Raw genomic sequence first — 19,703 nt, forward strand, 5'->3', positions numbered from 1 at the left:
GCAATTCTTTAAATAGGTGATAATAAATAATCCCCTTCTAGTGTTAATTAAACTAAGTTTAAAGACTGTCTTCGGATAGGCTCTAAGGGATGCTTAATACCTTCCCTTCGGAGTAAATAAAAATCCTTACCTAGAATCTTACAGGTTTCAAAGACTAAAAATGGAGTTTACATTTTTACAAATGGTTTCCTAATATTTCTTAAAATTAGGTGGCGACTCTGAAAATTTTCAAAAAACCAGAGGAAACATAGTCATAAGTTGTGAACTAGTTTTAATCCGTTAAAAATAGGGCATGACACCATTCTCTAAACCTATTTAAAATAAATGTAAATGAAATAAGATTTGATAGATTTGCCCTTCTTAATATTAATTTCTTCCAGTTGTGAACTTTCTCAAAATTCTACTGGCTTGAGAAACCAACAGCTTCCTCCGTTATTATCTTTTTGCGAGATGAATGAGCAGTTGGTATTAAAAAAAGGGAAAAGGGTAAATTTTCCCCTCTACTATGAGAAAAAAGATCGATTTTACCCTCGTTATACTATTCGATCAAGATGCCTCAGTCGTTATCTAAATGGTTCAAATATATCCCTCCTCCGTTAGGATTGTCCAATGTGGACACTCAATCCCACGTGGAATTGACATTTTGATGAGGTGAATACCATGTGGCGTGCCACCTTAGCAACCCAACCCATTTTACCTCCCCTCAATTCAGAGGCGGATCTAGGATTTGAAGGCGGCGGGTGCCACAATTTTCTTCAATGTACATCTTGTTAGGAACATTTATTTGGGTCGGGTCCATCTCTTTTTAGTTTATTCGGATCAACTTAATAGGGTTTTTTTTATTTGCAAATATGAAAATTACATCTCAAAAATTAAGAAGCGAACATAGTTAGCATCTTAAACAAGGAATCACACTCATTAACACTCATTAACAACAGAAGTAAAATCAATATTTTCACCAAGGGACTTGCTCTCTTATGTATATTAAAAAATGAATTTGCACAAGTAAAATAACATCTTCAATAAGGGAATTACACCAATCAAAATAAGAAAAATAATAGAAAAACTCTTCAATAGTTAAAATACACCGCATAAGTAAATGTAGAATTAGATAAACTACAAGTTCTCAAAAATAAATCATAAATTTCCTGTTTTTTCTAAGCAGTGCTTACGAAATTTCCATCACAATTTAAGTAGTAAAGTGATTTAAATTGAAATTATAAGTACTCCAATTCATTTCTCATTTTATTATTAAGTACTTCAATTCATTTCTCGTTTTATTTATTGCTTATTAAGAGTGTCGCAAGTCAAATATAGACAAGTAAACATGGACGAATGGAGTAATAAACAAAAGAAATTATAAAAAAAAAATGAATTTTGATCTCAATCCAAAATTCTCATTGAGACCCAAGTTTTTCGATTTAAATACTCACAGATTGAGATTAAGAGAAATGCTTAATTTAAGAGATTTTGAAGTTTCTATTTGTGTGTTCTTACTAGAGATCACAGATAAAATAATAGAAAAGAGGAAAGACAATATAAATAATAAAAAGATAAATAGAAAATTGGGAGGGCCGAAAAGGAAATTACTGGTACAAATGTTAAGCGCAAAGAAAAATGTTCAAGATAGATTCAAACTTGTATCTACCAGTCGTGACACCTTTGTCTAATTTACGATTGGAGGTGGCAGAATCAAATATTTAACCTAATTTAAGCAAATTATAACATAAGTATATAAAACATTTATTAATCGAGGGAGTGTCATGCCACCCCCACTCTAAAGGGTGGATCCGCCCCCGCCTCAACTTGTTCTTGCACCACTAGCATTTTCCTTTCCCTCCACCTCCATTACCACCATTAGCACCTCCACTTGATGAGATAAATAGCGTCAATTAGCAGGTTTGGCATTACCAAGTTTCGCATTAATGCATAACATATCTATGTAAAACACATCTAGCATCTAAGTTTAAGGTACAACATAAGCTAAACTAATGCACAAAATACTCTTATCAGTTGGGAGAACGAACAAATAAGAGGGGAAAAAAAATCAATCATTCAACTTTATTTCGAACTATAATCAATTGATCAAAGCAGGCTAGCTTTGTATTCCTTGTTTTTATTGATATAGATTCATAATTCGCATATTTGGATAGTTTTCAGTCAAATGATCTGATAAATCATTTGAATGCAATTTAGATGATTACACTTTGTTGGTGGTATTTGATAAAAATAATTTCCTGTAGACCTCTGTTAAAGCCACATTTGTGGTGGTATAACCACCATCAAGAATTAGGTTCAAACCACTTGCATATTTAGAATCATCACTTGCCAAATACAACACTGCATTTGCAACATCTTGAACACCTAGTAAAGGTCCTTTCAGATTTGCTGATTCTGCAAACCATTTGTCTGCCATTTGTTTGTTTATTCTAAATCCATTTAGCATCAATGGTGTGCTAATTGCATAAGGAGACACACAATTAACTCTTATTCCATACTTTGCTAATTCGATTCCAACATTCTTGGAAAGTCCCAAAAGTGCATTCTTTGAAGCCGTATAGGCATGCGTCAGAGCACTATAATCCGTTGCCACTATACTTGCAGTGAAGATAATGGAACCTTTCTTGTTCGGAATCATTACTCTAGCAGCGTGTTTCGCGCAGAAGAACCCCCCAAGAACGTTTACATCAAACACGTTCTTGATTATGTCGTAATCTATGTCTAAGATGCTGGTATATGGATTACCCAATACACCAGCGTTACTGAACATTAAGTCGAGCTTACCAAATTTGGCAATTGTTGTATCAACAACATTTTTGACATCCGATTCGATCGCAACATTGCAATGGACATAGATAATTGTTTGCTTTGTGCCAATTTCTTTTACTAAGGAAGTTCCAAGATTGTCTTGTATGTCAGCAATTACAACTTTTGCACCATGTTGAACAAAAAGCCTAGCTGTGGCTGCTCCTATGCCACTAGCACCACCAGTTATAATTGCTACCTTACCTTCTAGCCTACAAAAATAAGTTAAAATAGAGATTAGTACTATATTAAAAAAGAAGATCAGTATTACCATTTTCTATGTACAGAGGAAAAGAATAGGATTATGAATAAGGAAAATAAAGAAAATAACTTTTTGGCTATTGGGGATTGAAGAGTAATGCTGGCCATTTTTTCAAACTAGAGAGCTCTTTGTTGTTCACATATTTAGAGTCTATTTATTAGAAAACACCGTAGGCTAAACTGCCACGTGAATGCTCTTTTGGCCTCCAGAAATTTTGATTTCCCATATTTCATTCCATAGACATTAATGATCATAATAGTCCTAATATTCCCATTTGGATGCCAGCATTTAATGGTAAATTCTCTACTTCCGCAAACTGCAATCTTAGTAGGCAAGCGAGATAACATGCCTATTTTCAAGCATATATTTGGCACAAACACCTCCTTTTCAAAATGTCTTTTATTATGTCGAGATTTTTGAAGAACAAGATGTCTTTTCGATGAGATTATTATCAAATTTGATCAACATTTTGCTTCTACATATTGCTGCTACAGTGAGCCTCTTCAAGAAACTGTGCATCACACTTTCATGACAGATGAACTGGCAGAGAGAACTTGGATATTATTTGGGAGATTTGAAAAACTAGATGTGCAGTCATATGGATTGAGTAAAATTTCCATGGCCAGAACTCATTACCAAATCTTATCTCATCTCTAATGGATAATTTCGAGAACTTGGAAACAGGAATGGGGCTGATGAGTTATAGCATTTCATAGTTTTGATAATTTGACAAACGGGCAAAGGACCAGGTCCCCTGAGAGTACTGCACGACATTTAACAGCTGTAAAGCTGCTGCACTGTTCAGGCAGAACTGTAGCATCACAGCTGCATGTGTGCTAGAAATTAAAAGCCTTTGGAACGTCACCATCCATGATCACATGTTTCTCACATGCTCTCTAAATTGGTCTCATATATATACAACATGTGGGGATTATTTGACCTCACACTTGAAAACCTAAAAGTTCAGATTTATACAAGTGCAGCCGCCACAGTTCTCTTTGGTGCTTTCAAGAACAAGTTAAGACAAATTCAAGGACCAGATCTCAACAACGGAAGATGTTTTGAGTCCTAGAGTTGTCTAGTCTTTATGATCTCTACATTGTAAACCTACACTTCTTTAAGAAGAGTTTCGTAGGTATTTTGTCTTTATCAAGCTTTTGTTGTAAACACTTGGATAGAGTTAGTCACAGTGGTGTGAGGGTTCAGCTAGAGTTAGCTGAATTGGTTTGGTGGTTGACTAGAGTTAGTCAAGAAGGTACTTGCAATAGAGTTATTGTAAGATGGGGGATTAGTGGTCTAATTCCTAGGTTGGAAAAGCTTGTAATCTGAAACATTGCTCAGTTTAGTGAAGTTGGAAATCCTACCGGGGTAGATCGTGGTTTTTAATCCCTTGAGCAAGGAGGTTTTCACGTAAATATCTTGCCTCATTTACTTGCCATTATTATCCGTGAAGATAGTTTAGGGACTAGGTCCCTCGGATTGTTTTGGTGGATTTGTAGGGTCTATCAGGGGCTATAAATGGGAGGAGATATGTCAACTTATTAGTGCTATAGAAACTATTGTGGTGAGATGGATTAGACCTCCGGCCTTGTGCTTCAGGGGTGGGTCATGGCCAGGGAAGGGTGTTTACTCGAACACCTTCGGCAAAAGATTACATCGTATATATAATGTATTTTTTTATGTTCTATGTATATATATATATATATATATATATATATTGAATACCCTAAACACAAGAGTAGAGGTTAGTTCAGAGGTTTAGGGAGTTCAAAATTCACCTTGATTTTTCAAGTTCAAATTCCAAGCACTACATTTTTATTTTTTTGAACCACCTCATTGAAAGTGTTGGATCCGCCACTGCTTGTGCGTCAACTTAATATAGATGCAAATAGAGAAAATAGAGGCATCTCAAGTTCTGGAGGAATTATTAGTAAGCTTTTGGACATGTGATTTCATCTCATGAGATGATCAGAGACCTGAACAGTCTCCTGATTTTGGCATTTGGTAATAGTTGGGAAGGGGTAGCAACGTTTTAGCTGAAGCCAAAGTTGTATTGATTGGTATAAAATGTATGGTACATTAATCAGGGTTCCACAACATTGTGGTAGAATGCGACTCTATGATAGTAGTCAATACTTTAAGGGGTCGTTTGGTAGGAGGGATAGGATGGGCTGGATTATTAATCCAATGGGATTAGAATTAATCCTATGTTTGGTTGGTGTGATAACTTTTTTGATATCTCATCCAATCCCATGTCGATGGGATAAAAGGTGGGATAAGGTGGGATTAGTAATCCCACATAAAGGGTTGGATTAGTAATCCCAACTTATCTCACCCAATCCCATCTACATGGGATAACTTATCCTCCTATCAAACGACCCATAAATGGTAAGTATAAATTTGCTTGGCAAATGGATGACACCATAAAAGAGATTCTTCAATTGCTTCAAACATGTCAACACTCTATCCAATATTGTTCTAAGAAAGCAAATCAAGTAGCGGATGCATTAGCAAAATGGAGGGGTAAATTTCATGAATGGTCACTTAACTATCACTTTGTTCACCAAAGTCACTTAACTATGTTTTCTAACACCAAAATCACATAACTATCACTTTTTCTCACTAAAGTCACTTAATTATGTTTTCTAACACAAAAGTCACATAACTAGCACTTTTTTTCACCAAAGTCATTTAACTATATTTTCTAACACAAAAGTCACACGTACCGAAGAATTCAACTTCCGATGGGTAATATTTTTATATTATTTTTTTATTTTTAATCTAATAGATACAAACTCAATTAAAAAGAATCGACCAGATCCAAAACTCATGCAGATATTAAAATACCAAAAGGTGAATAAATTCGATTTTTTTTTATCACAAGGTTATTTTTTCCGATGCAAATAATAATAATAATTACGTTGTATAATTCAATTTTCTACCATCCAACAACATGTAACACTTTTCAATATTTATTGAAAAAATGGGCCAATAAAATTCACACATTTTTGGCTTGAGAGCCCCTAGAGAGGATGATCATATATTTGGTGAATGATTGGTTTTGTTTCTTTAATATTTTAATATTTGAATGAGTTTTGGATCGGGCCAATTCTTTTTAATTGAGTTTGAATCTATTTGATTAAAAATAAATATAAAAATATTATCCATCGTAAGTTGAATTTTCTGTAGGTGCGATTTTTGTGTTAGTATGCTAAAAGTTTTGTGACTTTTGTGTTAGAAAATATAATTGAGTGACTTTGGTGGAAAAAAAAAGTAATAGTTTTATGACTTTTGTGTTACAAAACATAGTTAAGTGATTTTGGTGGAAAAAAGTGATAGGTATGTGACTTTTTGGTTAGAAAATATAGTTAAGTAACTTTGGTGAAAAAAAGTAATCGTTACGTGACCATTCATGAAATTTACCGAGTATCTATCGAGAGGACTTGACTCTTTACAATCCCAAAGATGATCTTAAAAAAGCTGGTCCTTTACAAATTGCATTTTTTGAAATTCCAATCTCTTCTCTGTTTCTTATCTCTGTTATAGAAGTTGCTTCCTTTGTTCACTTTTGGGACAAGTAAGTTTTCAGCAATATGCTTTGTATATATATATATATATATATATATATATATATATATATATTTTTTTTTTTTTTAACATAGCAAAGAGTGAAAATATTTTATTGCGTACCTGCTTTGTATATTTCATTGTGAAGCTGCTGAAATTTTTTTGATGGACAGGGGAAAGGTGGAATCTCCTCCCTATCGTGTTTATATCTTCTAGTCATGATATATAAGAAAGACGTCACCTAAAGGCGTAATTGATTTTTTTTTTTTAAAATGCTCTTAGTTATTGGTTTACTTTCTAGCTCCCGCACACTATAAAGATAGTGAAGCCAATTTTCATGCAATTTGGCACAACAGGGGTTTTTAGATAGGAAATGTTATAGTTCGGGGGTAACAACACCACCACATAGTTTAAGTACTAAACTGACAAAACCTGAATAGTTTAGAATTCTTTTTAGATATTATCTCTTTAAAAAAATTTAATCTCAAATATGTCATCTCATCATATTCATAAGCAGTAGATTAGTGATTAAAGTTATAGCTAGGTTTTAGAATTTATGGGGTAGCTAATCTCAAAAACTTGATAATTAAGAAGCCACGAAGAAATTGCATGGGTTGTCCTTCAAATGGGCTGGTCTTTATTTTTTTCCTTCAAATAGATTGGTCTTTAATTTTGCCCTTCAAATTCAATTTATGCCTTACGGCATAATTTGTGGGATACTATATTGCGAAAATATAAATTTATGCCTCCACAAAAAAATTATTTGTCTTGAGGGTCAAAAATTAAAGCCAAGCACAAAAGAGGGACAAAAGTGCAAATGACCTGGAAGCCACGTGCACATGGCTAAGCATTTAGAAAGGCCTATAGGTACAGACGCAAGGTTCGAAATCTTCATGCCAAGAAAGTATTTTATGATTCACGAGATACTAAAAAAAGTTTGTTATGCTATGTTTTAGAAATAGCGTAGATTTTTATAAACTCGAATGCTATCTAATCAAAAAAAAAATTCTTTCGAGAAATTTTTAAAATAAGTGGGGTTCTTACTTATTTTTCTAGTGTTTGGTAAGTAAGAAAAAAATGTTATTCCAAGTGCGTTTATATAATCTAGGAAAATACTATGCAAGTGGTATGCGGTGTGGTGGGGTGGGATGGAGGTTGGTGGTTGAGAGCTTAAAATGTCACTTGTGAAATTTATTTTCCCTACTGGGGATGTCATTTTTATCATTTTTCAAGAACTTAATTTTCTAAAAAGATATTTTCCAAAATATTTTGACCAGCCAAACATGAAAAAATTCAAAAACATATTTCAGAAAATATTTTCCTCGGTACCAAACAAATCCTTTAGTTACTTTCGTCACTTTTGATTAACAAGAATTAGCTTCTTTTTGTTAAGTTAAACTAGAAACGTGTCTAATTACATACAAATATGTACGTAATTGTAGGTGCGGACCATACTTCTCGCTAGCTCATTAAATACTTCTTGACTTGTTACTTGTGATGGATATAAGGCATCAATACCTTAGCTGTTTAAACTCCAAAAATATTTTTCTTTTCAAAGATTATTATTGGAATCCTTTTAAAAAATAATTATTTGTCTTTGTGCCGAGGGTTTAACGAAACAACCTCTCTGCTTATCAAGGTAGAAGTAAGGTCTACGTACACTCTACCCTCCCCAGACCCCACTTTATAGAATTTCACTGGGTATGCTGTTGTTTTAAAAAAGAAGCAGTTGTAAGATATTTATAGAGCAAAATTGTAGCGGAATAAAGATAGACATACCTCCCGTCATTGTGTTGGATCGTCGCAGCGGAAATGAAGAAGATTATGAATAAGAAAAATAAAGAAAGAAACTTTTTGGCCATTTGGGATTGAGGAGAAAATTTGGCCATTTTCTCAAACTAGAGAGCTCTGTGTTGTTCACATAGTTAAGGTCTCAATTTATAAGAAAATACCATAGGCCAAATTAGGAAATCAAGTCTGAGTTTTGACTTGCAGAAATAACAAAGAGAATCAATACCCACTTTATTTCCAATTCTTATATTGAAAGTAAAAGACAAAAAGAAGTGTCACCAGAATTATTTTCTTACCCATTGTAAATTACTTTACATTAGAACTTAAATTACTTTGGATGCAGTTAATTTATTATAATAGAAAACTGAACTTGTAAAGACAAAACAGTAAGCAATAAACACCAAACAAAAAAATTACAGTGAGTTGAAATTTATTGAGGGTGGCATTCTATATCTATGTTGCTCCGACTCTTTCAAAATGTCGTCGGATGTATGTCGGATTCTTTCAAAGTAATGCATTTTTTGAGGATCAGACACAGATTAGGCATCATTTTTTGGAAATTCCAAACAACATTGTTACATAGCATGTGGGTGCACATGGGAGCCTAACAACCTACATTTAGTTAGTGGAGGAGGTGATTAACCGTCACTTAGCTGGTAATTATTAAGCGGTTATAAGTTATTAAGGCTTATGTAGATTAGATGAGGCATAAAAGTAGCATTGTACAACATCTTATTCATTATTGGAATACAGAAAAAATCCCACAAACACTCTCTCAAAGCTTCTTCCACGAACTCCCAATTTCACTGTTTCGCTGAGTTTATATGTAGGAATTCAACAATATTCATTGATAATTTGAAGGATTTAATTCAAAAAGTTTAATTGCATTTCATGTCACCCCGTAAAGTAGTTGTATAATGTGATTATACATTTAATTTGATTAACAGGAAATTAGCTTCTTTTTGTTAAGTGAAACTTTAAAACGTGTGTAATTACATACAAATATGTACGCAATTGTAGGTGCGGGACCGTACTTCTCTCTAGCTCGTTCAATACGTCTTGACTTGTTACTTGTGAATTGTGATGGATATTAGAAGCTATTCATACCAATACCTTAGTTGTTTAAAGTCCAAAACTAATTATTGTAATTTGGTATGGTATTTGGTATGCATTTAAAAAGAATTTTTCTATCGGAAATAACCTCTTTACCCAGTGACGGACCCAGAATTTTGAGTTCGGGGGTGCTGGATCCAGGAATTTTGAGTTCGGGGGTCCGCCACTGTCTCTACTTCACAAAGGTAGGGAAAAGGTTTGCGTACATCCTACCCTCCCCAAACTCCACTTGTGAGATTACACTAGTATATTGTTGTTGGTATTCAATATTTAGAAAAGAAAAAGAATTGAATACTGTACTGAGTACCGAAGTATATAGTTACATAGATAATTCATAATATGGAAAAGGGCCCAAATTACCCCTGAACTTTGAGAAATAGTTTATCCATACCCTTCGTTATACTTTAGGGCCAATTATACCCTTACCGTTATACTATGTGGTCAATTATACCCTTATGTCTAACGGCTGTCACGTGGCATCATTCCAGCCCTTCAAAATTATTTTCCTCTCAAATAATTTTTTATCCACTAAAATAACCCAACCCAACCCGATTTTTTTTTCCAGCCAAACTAATACGGACCCACCCATTACCCCTTAAAACTGGTCTGAATTAATTATGTCATCTATTATTCCACTCTTTTCTTCTATTATTATGTCATCTCTACCTTCTATATCAATTAAGAAACTTGTTGATGGTTTTACCTTATCAAAAGAAAAAGAAACTTGCTGATGGCAGCATATATATTTGGTGCTGCAGTCGCTGTGTAATGGGTTGGGTCCGTATTAGTTTGGCTAGGAAAAAAAATTCGGGTGGGGTTGAGTTATTTTAGTGGGTAAAATATTATTTGAGGGGAAAATAATTTTGAAGGGCTGGGATGATGCCACGTGGCAGCCGTTAGATATAAGGGTACAATTGACCCCATAGTATAACGGTAAGGGTATAATTGGCCCTAAAGTATAACGAAGGGTATGAATGAACTATTTCCCAAAGTTCAGGGGTAATTTTGGCCCTTTTCCGTTCATAATATATTAGTAATACTAACAAATATATAAAGTAGTATTAGTACAAAACTAATACTTTAGACATTAAAACTTTGACTATTTTATCTTGATTGAACTGCCTTTTTGTGTGATTAACAACAGAAATTGCTTGTACTTTTTTTGAATATTTCTACATGTTTAAGGTGTTAGAATAATATAATTCAGACGCTTCTTCAGAAGTCCAAGTCATAATTCTATATTATATGAGTATATATAAGTTGAAGTCGAACAAACTATAGTTATTTATCGTATATATCGTAAAATATCGAAATAGAACTTAAAATACCGAATCATACCAAATCAATTTGTTATGATAATAATATAATATTTTTAAAATCGAAAAGAAAAATGTTCAAACCGAAATTTTCAATATCGTACCATGCCCACCTCTACTAGCACGATGCTGTGGACGCAAGGTTCGCATTCTACCCAAGCATTTAGAAGGGCCTAAAGCTGAGTCCGCGACTTTTATAGGACAAAAAAAAGTTAAACCAAACTAACACACAAAACAAAAAAAACATAAGTAGGTTTCACGCACTAATTTAGTGCGTGAAAGGACCAAACTGTAAAAATAAGAGTTTGGCCTTTCACGCACGAGCCGGCTGTACAAAATCTGAATACATTCCAAGCCATCACTGTTCCAGATCTATACATAATAATAAAGAAAAGAATTACACAAAATAAGAATCAAAAGGGGGGTTTAATTTTGTTTTGTTAATTGAGAGTGTTTTATTTTGATTAATTTGGTTTTAATAATTTTTTATGGATTCCTAGTTGAGAAAAGTGGAATCCATGGTTGAGGAAGAGTGAAATGGTTGTGATGAAGAAGGGAAACTGAGAAGCGGTGAAAGGGGTAAATTTGGAATTTCAACTGCGCCCATTGTATTGGGATGTTCGGTCAAGTTTGGCAAGTTCCCAACTGCTACTGATAGATGGTGTGTAATATTTTGTTGGGCTCATTCATGAACAAATTTCGTGCGTGAAAGGCAAAACTCTTATTTTTGCAGTTTGGTCCTTTCACACACTAAATTAGTGCGTGAAACCTACTTATGTTTTTTTTTTTGTGTGTGTTAGTTTGGTTCAACTTTTTTTTTTTGTCCTACAAAAGTCGCGGACTCCCTAAAGCTATGGACCTGGACTGTTGACCGCAAGGTTCGAAAATTTCATGCTTAGAAAGCTTGGTATGCTCTGCTTTAGAAATAAATCGATTGTTTTAAAAATAAAAAAATTTAATCATGTACCTTTTTCTTTCAAGAAAGTTTTCACAAAACGTCGTCAAATTTAGCTCTTATTTATTTTCATTAAGATTAATATGGTTGATCTGAATGATTAAGATGTTGTCTCTAAAAACACCGAATGATTAAAACCGTTTGTTTTTCAACTTCTGAATGTGCAATTTATTCATTTATAAACATAATAAATATACAATTCAAATAAAAATAATTAAATATTTAAAAAATATAAATTTAATAAAATAAAATTATTACTTACTAAAAAAAATATATTTATATTTGCAAGTTACGTTGGAGATGGTTCGTATTGGTGGTGGTGGTGGTGGTGGTGGTAGTTGGTGTTAGTGATTATTAATGCTGGTGATGATAGTTGTGATGGTAGAGGTTGTTGTTCACTGCAGTGATGGTGGTACTCGTTGTTACACTCCATAATAATCCGTGCTACTTGTATTAAAACAAGAAAGAATGAGTTAAGAAGGTTCAAGGAAAGTTAATCGAGTTAGTAAGAATATCGTTATATATATGGTTTCCTTAAGTATCCCAAGGGGACACGGTTACCTAAAGGATTTGAAATCGCACTATGAGTATGTATATGAGGTAATGCGAGTGACCTCTTAAAGTATTTGAGATTATTAGTAATGATATAGAGGATGGGCAAAAGATATGAATATACTTTTGCGATTGGAGTTTCGTCAAAGCTTTGTGAGTTCTCTAGTTATGTTTAAGGTTATTGTGATTCTCTGGACCCTTCGAGACGTGTATATGGATTTTTATTGATGTATATAAGTGTGTATATGTATGTATAAGAGGTTACATGAGGTTGGAAGAGGATTAGAAGTTAAACCAAATGAATCGGAACAACTTCAGTAAAATCTCGGACCCGATTTTAGTCTATATTGTAGGAGGCATATCTCCTAGTATATGAGGAGTTTTAAGATGTTTCAAAAGCCTAAAATGAAGTTCATCGAGTCTAGTTTTCAACGCAACAAACCGCTCGTCAAAATGATGTCGGGATAAGGAGATATGAACGATGCAAGTTGGGCTGAGCGGGGATTAAGACTTAAATGTTCACAAATTTTGCACTAGTGGCCGTGTGGGGTCCACTAGCACATAACAAAATCAGATTTTTAGCCCATGCTTGAGTTGGGGGACGTGTAAGACCCTCTTGGGCAGCAAAATGGTCTCCTTGTTGACCAAAAGTTGAGCCACAACTCACTTCCCAATCCCACAAAGTGAACATAGAGAGAGAAGCTCTCATTGTCACCAAAGTGAAGATAGAGAGAGAGAGAGAGCCACGGTTTCCATGGCTGTTCCACCACCAAAAACGGCCAGCTCTTCCATTTCTTTCTCACCATTAAACCCCTAAAGTGTTCTACACATTCACCATTATGTTTCAAGTGAAGAAGAAACCATAAACATGCCATGCATGCTCTTGAAACTCACGACCAGATTGCATGGCTGAGCAGTGGACAGATTTGTGTTGAAGTTCTAAGTGTAAATTGTGTCTCAAGTGTTGTGGATATTCAGGTGACTAGCAAGGTTAAGGAACCAACTTGTTAAGGTAAGAATTGATCACTTCTTTTACGTTTTAGAATGAGTTTGGAGGCATTATGAACATGTATAGATGATGAATTGGATGTGTATAACTTTGCATGTTGGTATTGGATTGTTGTTGTTGAAGTTGAAGTGGGCCGTGTGCCATCGACTCATGTGAAATAATGTTTAATCTTCTTGTACATGTATTGGAAGTGGATTGAATGTGTTGTAGTATGGATAAATGGATGAAAATCATGAAGTTGTTGGAATGGTGTTGAAGCCGTGTAAGGGGACTGTTTTAGGGGGATTTATGGACTGTTTTGTGTCAAGTTTTGATTGTTGTTGTTATGGACATTGTGGTGTATTGTATGCATGTTGAAAATGTGATTTGAGGTGTTAAAGAAATGAATTATGTTGAAGTATAAAAACAGTCCAAAACCGTGGACTGTTTTGAAGATAGGAGTAAATTTGTACATTTTGAATGTTGAATGTTGTTATGAACGTATAGTGAAAGTGAAGTGCAATGATTCAAGTTGAAATTGAAATGAATTTGTGGGCTGTTGTATGAATAAATATGATGCTAAAACAGTTCCAAGAATCGTGAAAGTAATGTCATTAAACGTGTTGTTGTCGTTGTAAGTTAAAACTGGAAAATTGCTAAGTGAAAATGGTATTGTGGTATTTGCTGTTTGGCCGTGAGTTTGGGACTGAGTTGAATGATGTACAAGCTGTCCAAAGTCCCTTAAGTCATGTTTAAACAAGTTCGGATTGATACATGAAATAATGACTAGCAATATTAGCTTGTAGCACTAGTTGGTTTGAATGCGAACGAAACGTCGTTTAAATGTTAGAAAGGGATTGTGAGCATCAAAATACGTATTGAATTCCCTCGTAGACTAATTGTAGCTCTTGATATCTTGATATAGGATAAGTACCATTAGGCAGCAAGTACAAGTTATAATACGACTAAACGCTAAAGGTATGTAAAGCCTATTCCTTCTTTCTTTTGGCATGTCCTAGACGTAAGTATGAAATGGTATGAACCTTGGGGTAAATTCTATTCTCTAGTTCCATGCATGACTTATGATTCTATATTTCCTTAATGCTATTGTCACGAGCCTACTATATGATTGACTAATGAATGATGTATAGAAGTTCCTACTCTTAAAAGAATGGCATGAATAGAAGCATACTTGACTTTCAAAAACTACATCATGGAAATTGATACATGTACATGAAAGCTGAAACGTTCCTTGCTATGGCTTGTAATGAGAGTTGAAAAGAATTGAATATGATTATTATCCTAATACTTTAGAGCTGGTTAGTTGCTTATCTATTGAGTCTCAAAAGATGAATTGCATATATGTGGTTGCTTATTATTCTGCTCGTGCTTATCTCTATATCTTTCACTGAGTCCAGGGCCAGGGTACGTTTTCGTGCGCATATTTACTATATTAATCACCGAGTCCCTCACTAGAGGGCCGGGACACGTTATATATAGATATGATGATATGATGATGTGATGATATGATTGTCACGACCCAAACCCCGTGGGCCGCGACTGGTACCCTAACTGGATACCCATACGTACCTATCTGATCGAATTCGAATCATACAATTTTTTTTTTTTTTCGTTTCAAAACAGAAGTACGGAAATAGGCCGATACAAATACGGCACGCGCGCAACCATACGTATATATACATATATACCTGAACATACAGACATTTACAAGTAAGCCGATAAGGCTAACATACAGACGAAACCCGTAACCCACACATCTATCTACAGGCCTCTACAGACATACAAAATCATATGGCGGGACAGGGCCCCGCCGTACCCAGAATATACACACATACGGAGTACACAGAAGACAGAAAATATATACCAAAAGATATGCTCCGGGTCAAAGGAGCTCTTCAAAAAGCAGAGTCGGAAACCTACGCGGGCGGCGTATCACCTGGTGCGTCTGTACCTGCGGGCATGTAGCGCAGCCCCCGAAGAACGGGGGTCAGTACGGAAAATGTACCGAGTATGTAAAGCAGAAACGTAACAGATATAAACATAGTCCGAACTAGAGTCACAGAAATATAACGGGCAAAATCATAAGTCAAACTAACGGACAGAGTTATGATCCAGACAGACATATAGAATCGTGTTACACACAAATGAACAGAATTATAGTTCGGACAGACAGACGGAATCATAATACGGACAGACGAGCAGAATCTGAATCCATACGGACATACAGAAGCAGAAGCCATACGGACATACAGAAATAGTCGTAACACAGACGGACAGACAGTAGTATGACGGACAGAATTATGCATGCAGAGTAGCACAGAGTCATACAAAATCATACAAAGGCGTGTGCTTTATAAATACAGATGGCACACGCATATATTCATACAGATCCCGGCCCTGTCTGGGGGCGCGGTAACAGAACCCGGCCCTCTTAGTACGGGACGCGGTGGACAGACAGAATCAAATCAGATCATATGCCATCCTGGCCGCCATCCCCATACACAGATCATACAGACATACAGATCCCGGCCCGTACGCCGAGGGACGCGGTGAACAATGCAGAGAATTATGCACGATAACAGAACCTGGCCCGGGTCGCAGTGAAAGAATGCATTGAGACAGACACGAATCGATAAATGAGAAACCACCTACCTACAGACTCAACATACAGACTCGATCAAATTGAAGGGTGCCAAACGGCGAGCCAAAATCAGAATATCCAGATAGTATGCATAGTACGCGCCTATATCCTAGTTGGGAAGGCACGACAGATTATTATCAGAATGGGATTCTCAACTGTTCAGAAATCATATTGTATAAATTACACAAAAATAGCCATAATATACATAAAACAATAGTTCAGAAGTTTTTGGAGAACATCGGACCAAAACAGATGTATTTTAAAATCGTACCGGGAGTATCGGGCCTTGTGGGCCCACCTCGGACCCACCCGAGACTACATACGTAAATTATTGATAATTGACCTTATGAGGTCACCCATACTCATTCGGAAGTGTTCCGACTCCGTTTGGGGAAATTTTTGTGCAAAATCTCACTTTAAGGACAATTTGTAAGAAAATAGGTTCAATTGAATTGAAGGAATTGGAGCGGTTTTCCGTCTCGAATTCCGGGGAACGGAGTCGGACTTAAGGCTCGCGGTCGAGCCTACCACATCCAGAACATGCCTAGGAACGTAGAGAAGTGCTTCACATACCTCGATGGCGCCTTATGCTCGCTCGGCGTCAATCCAAATTTCGTCCAAAATCTGGAAATGGTCAAGTTTACCATTTGGTTAGTTTCATTCTTTCAATACTCTAACTTTACACATAATTGCCTACCGAAATTTCGGCAGCATTTCCTCTGTATATACGACATCCCCGAGACTTAGCTCGGCTCAACTTAGCAACACAACAACCCAGAGGAGACATCCAAACAACAACAAACATCAATAACCACTAAATCATACGCTATGGCATTATTAGCCACCCTTCGACACGACGAATCATCTTTCGTTTCAAGCTTACATTTCCAACCAAAACTTATTATTTTCATATCCATTATCCATCAAAATCATTACGACACACATCGGAGGAATCCATAACATGTTCACATAATATTCACAAGATATTCATAAAATTCACAAACATTCAACTTTCCATCAAGTCACTACTTTTCCAATCCCTTCCTAACTTTCAACATGCAAACTCATCAACACATTTTTATATTCCAAGTTCATTGTCATAAGCATAATTTGCCTCTTAACACTTTCATTTTCACTTATACACAAATCATAACAAAGTTCAATAATTTCCTTCAACAACTTAATAACCAATCTTCCATAACAACACAATTAACATGCTAACAAGATTCAATTCACCTTAACTCAATTAGCATACAACCAAAAATCAAATTCATATTTCATATCAAACCTAGCACCACACGGCCACCTCCCACACTTCCAATTTTTCACTAATTCATTCCACTTTCCTTTCTAATATAATTCCCATCATATTACAACTAGATTACAACAAGAATTCAAGCCATTAAAATCATGCAATTTCATGTACATATTCGGCCAACACACCCCTAGTTCCAACACACAAAATTTCAATGTTTTTCATTCATTCACACATACTACAACATACATATACCATTTATAACACAACAAAATCATGAAATTCTCACCTTTCTTCAAGCCCTTCACTTGGAGATAAAAATTGTTTTCTTGCCCCAATATTTATACCAACTTGTAGAGAATCTTGTGCTTAGCAATAATCTCTCAAGAGATGAACTCTTTAAACCAAAGGATTGGCTCCAAAAAATTTTTTCTTTCTTTTTCTCTCCAAAACCCGAAATGCTCTCCTCTTTTGCTCTTGATTTCTTTTGATTTTTTTTCTTGAACCTTCTTAAGATAAGATCACATATATAATGTCACATGGTGATTAATTATTCACCATGGACTTGGGCTAAAGTGAAGTGGCCGGTTGGGCCTTCCCAATTGGGCCTTATCTTATTATTATTATTATTTTTTTTGAGCCCAAATTGTTGGCTAAAAATGGTAATTCATGGACCAAGTTTTCCAAAATTCCAATTTTGGCCCTTGGCCTCCTTTCGTAATTCCACACCAAGGTATTCATAACTTACACATTCATGCCAAGTAAGGTCCAATTGTGGCCTTATTCATCACAAGTCATTTTATCTTGAATTTTCCGAATGAACAAAAATGTCGGATGTAACAATGATGTTATGATGATATGGAGATGGTGGCCAGGAGGGCATATTCCTTATTACCGTGTCCCTCAGGAAAGGGCCGGGACACGTCTATGTTTATGTTTATGATGTTATGATTTTAATTATCGAGTCCCTCATTAAAGGGCCGGGACACGTATATGTTTATGTTTATGATGCTATGATTTTAATTACCGAGTCCCTCATTAAAGGGCCGGGACACGTTATATATGTTATATACAGAATGATTATGCAGCTTTGATTACAAAACACTATGTTGACATTGATATGAGAACGAGACAGATGAAATATGTTCAAAGGCAAGTTTTATGAAATTCTGTTTGTTGCATTGAGTCCTATACACCTTGTCTCAGTATGAGTCTATTACTATGTTTCATGCTTTACATGCTCAGTACATATTCCGTACTGACCCCCTTTCTTCGGGGGGCTGCGTTCATGCCCGCAGGTACAGACGCTCGTTGTGGAGATCCGCCAGCTTAGGATATCTATTAGGCTACTTGGAGTGCTCTTTTGTTCCGGAGCCTAGCTTGTGGTATAACTCCCTTTTGTCGTATATGTATGTGTTTATTCGGGGCACGGCGGGGCCCTGTCCCGTCATATGATACTGTCATTACTCTTAGAGGTCTGTGGACATTTGTGTGGGTCTGTATATAGTTGTTGATGCGTTTTATGACTATGACTTATGTTGGGGCGTACCCATTCGTAATGGCAGCCTTGTCAGCTTGCATATATAAATATGTTTGGTATGTTGCATATAGTGGCAGCCTTGTCGGCTTGCGTAGATATATATATGATGTTGTAAAAAAAAAATTGTAACTCCTCAGGAGACAGGTGCCTATGACATACAGATTTGTGACAGCTTTAGAAAAAAAAAAATAACATCCCGCCTTTCATACAAATAAGTTCATGATATGCTGATTATAAATGATTATAGTTAACAGATAATATGAGTGTCCAACTCGGGCACTAGTCATGGCCTACGGGGTTGGGTCGTGACACTCGTGATGGTGGAGTTACTTGATGTTAGTAGTTGGCGGTATTAGTGGTGGTGTCTACAAAATGTGTGGTGGTTGATGATGTGTCGGTGGTAATTGGCGGCAGCGCTAGATGTAATGGTGGAGGGGTGGTAGTTGGGATTGGTCGTAGTGGTGGTAGTTGATTATGGTGGCAGAGGTGGTGGTGGTGGTGGTGGTAGTAGATATAATCATAATGATGGAAGTGTTAGGTGTGGTAGCGACTAACAGCAGTGGTTGGCAGCGATGATGATGGTAGCTAGAAGTGGATGTGATGAAAAAGGTGGTTGGTGGTTGGCGACAATAATGGTTGGTTGACAATAATGGTGGTGATTGTGATGGTAGAGGTTGTTAGTGGCGGCTGGTGATTGTGGATAAAGTGGTGATGGAATTGTTCACATAAAAATATCTCTGAATGATATTAAGACTTTATTTAAGATCTTAATGATTTAGACTTATCGAAATTAAATAAGAGCTTAACTCTTAATTTAAACAAATACACTTAATGATCTAAAGTCTAAACCCTCACTTTGACTAATAGGAATTAGCTCGTTTTGTTTAGTTAAGAGTG

The 19,703-nt window shown here is 35.7% G+C and overlaps 1 protein-coding gene across 1 annotated transcript; it reads right to left on the reverse strand.

Annotated features, from left to right (window-relative positions):
- Positions 1–2,037: 2,037 nt before the first annotated feature.
- Positions 2,038–8,629, reverse strand: LOC132603902 (short chain aldehyde dehydrogenase 1-like). The gene is made up of 2 exons (XM_060317203.1): positions 8,414–8,629; positions 2,038–3,017 (listed from the first exon to the last, which is right to left on the reverse strand). The coding sequence occupies exons 1-2, from the start codon at positions 8,521–8,523 to the stop codon at positions 2,201–2,203; spliced, it is 927 nt and encodes a 308-aa protein (XP_060173186.1). The 5' UTR covers positions 8,524–8,629; the 3' UTR covers positions 2,038–2,200.
- Positions 8,630–19,703: the final 11,074 nt, after the last annotated feature.

The sequence above is a fragment of the Lycium barbarum genome, chromosome 7 (assembly GCF_019175385.1).
Source record: "Lycium barbarum isolate Lr01 chromosome 7, ASM1917538v2, whole genome shotgun sequence".
NCBI classification, from domain to species: domain Eukaryota; kingdom Viridiplantae; phylum Streptophyta; class Magnoliopsida; order Solanales; family Solanaceae; genus Lycium; species Lycium barbarum.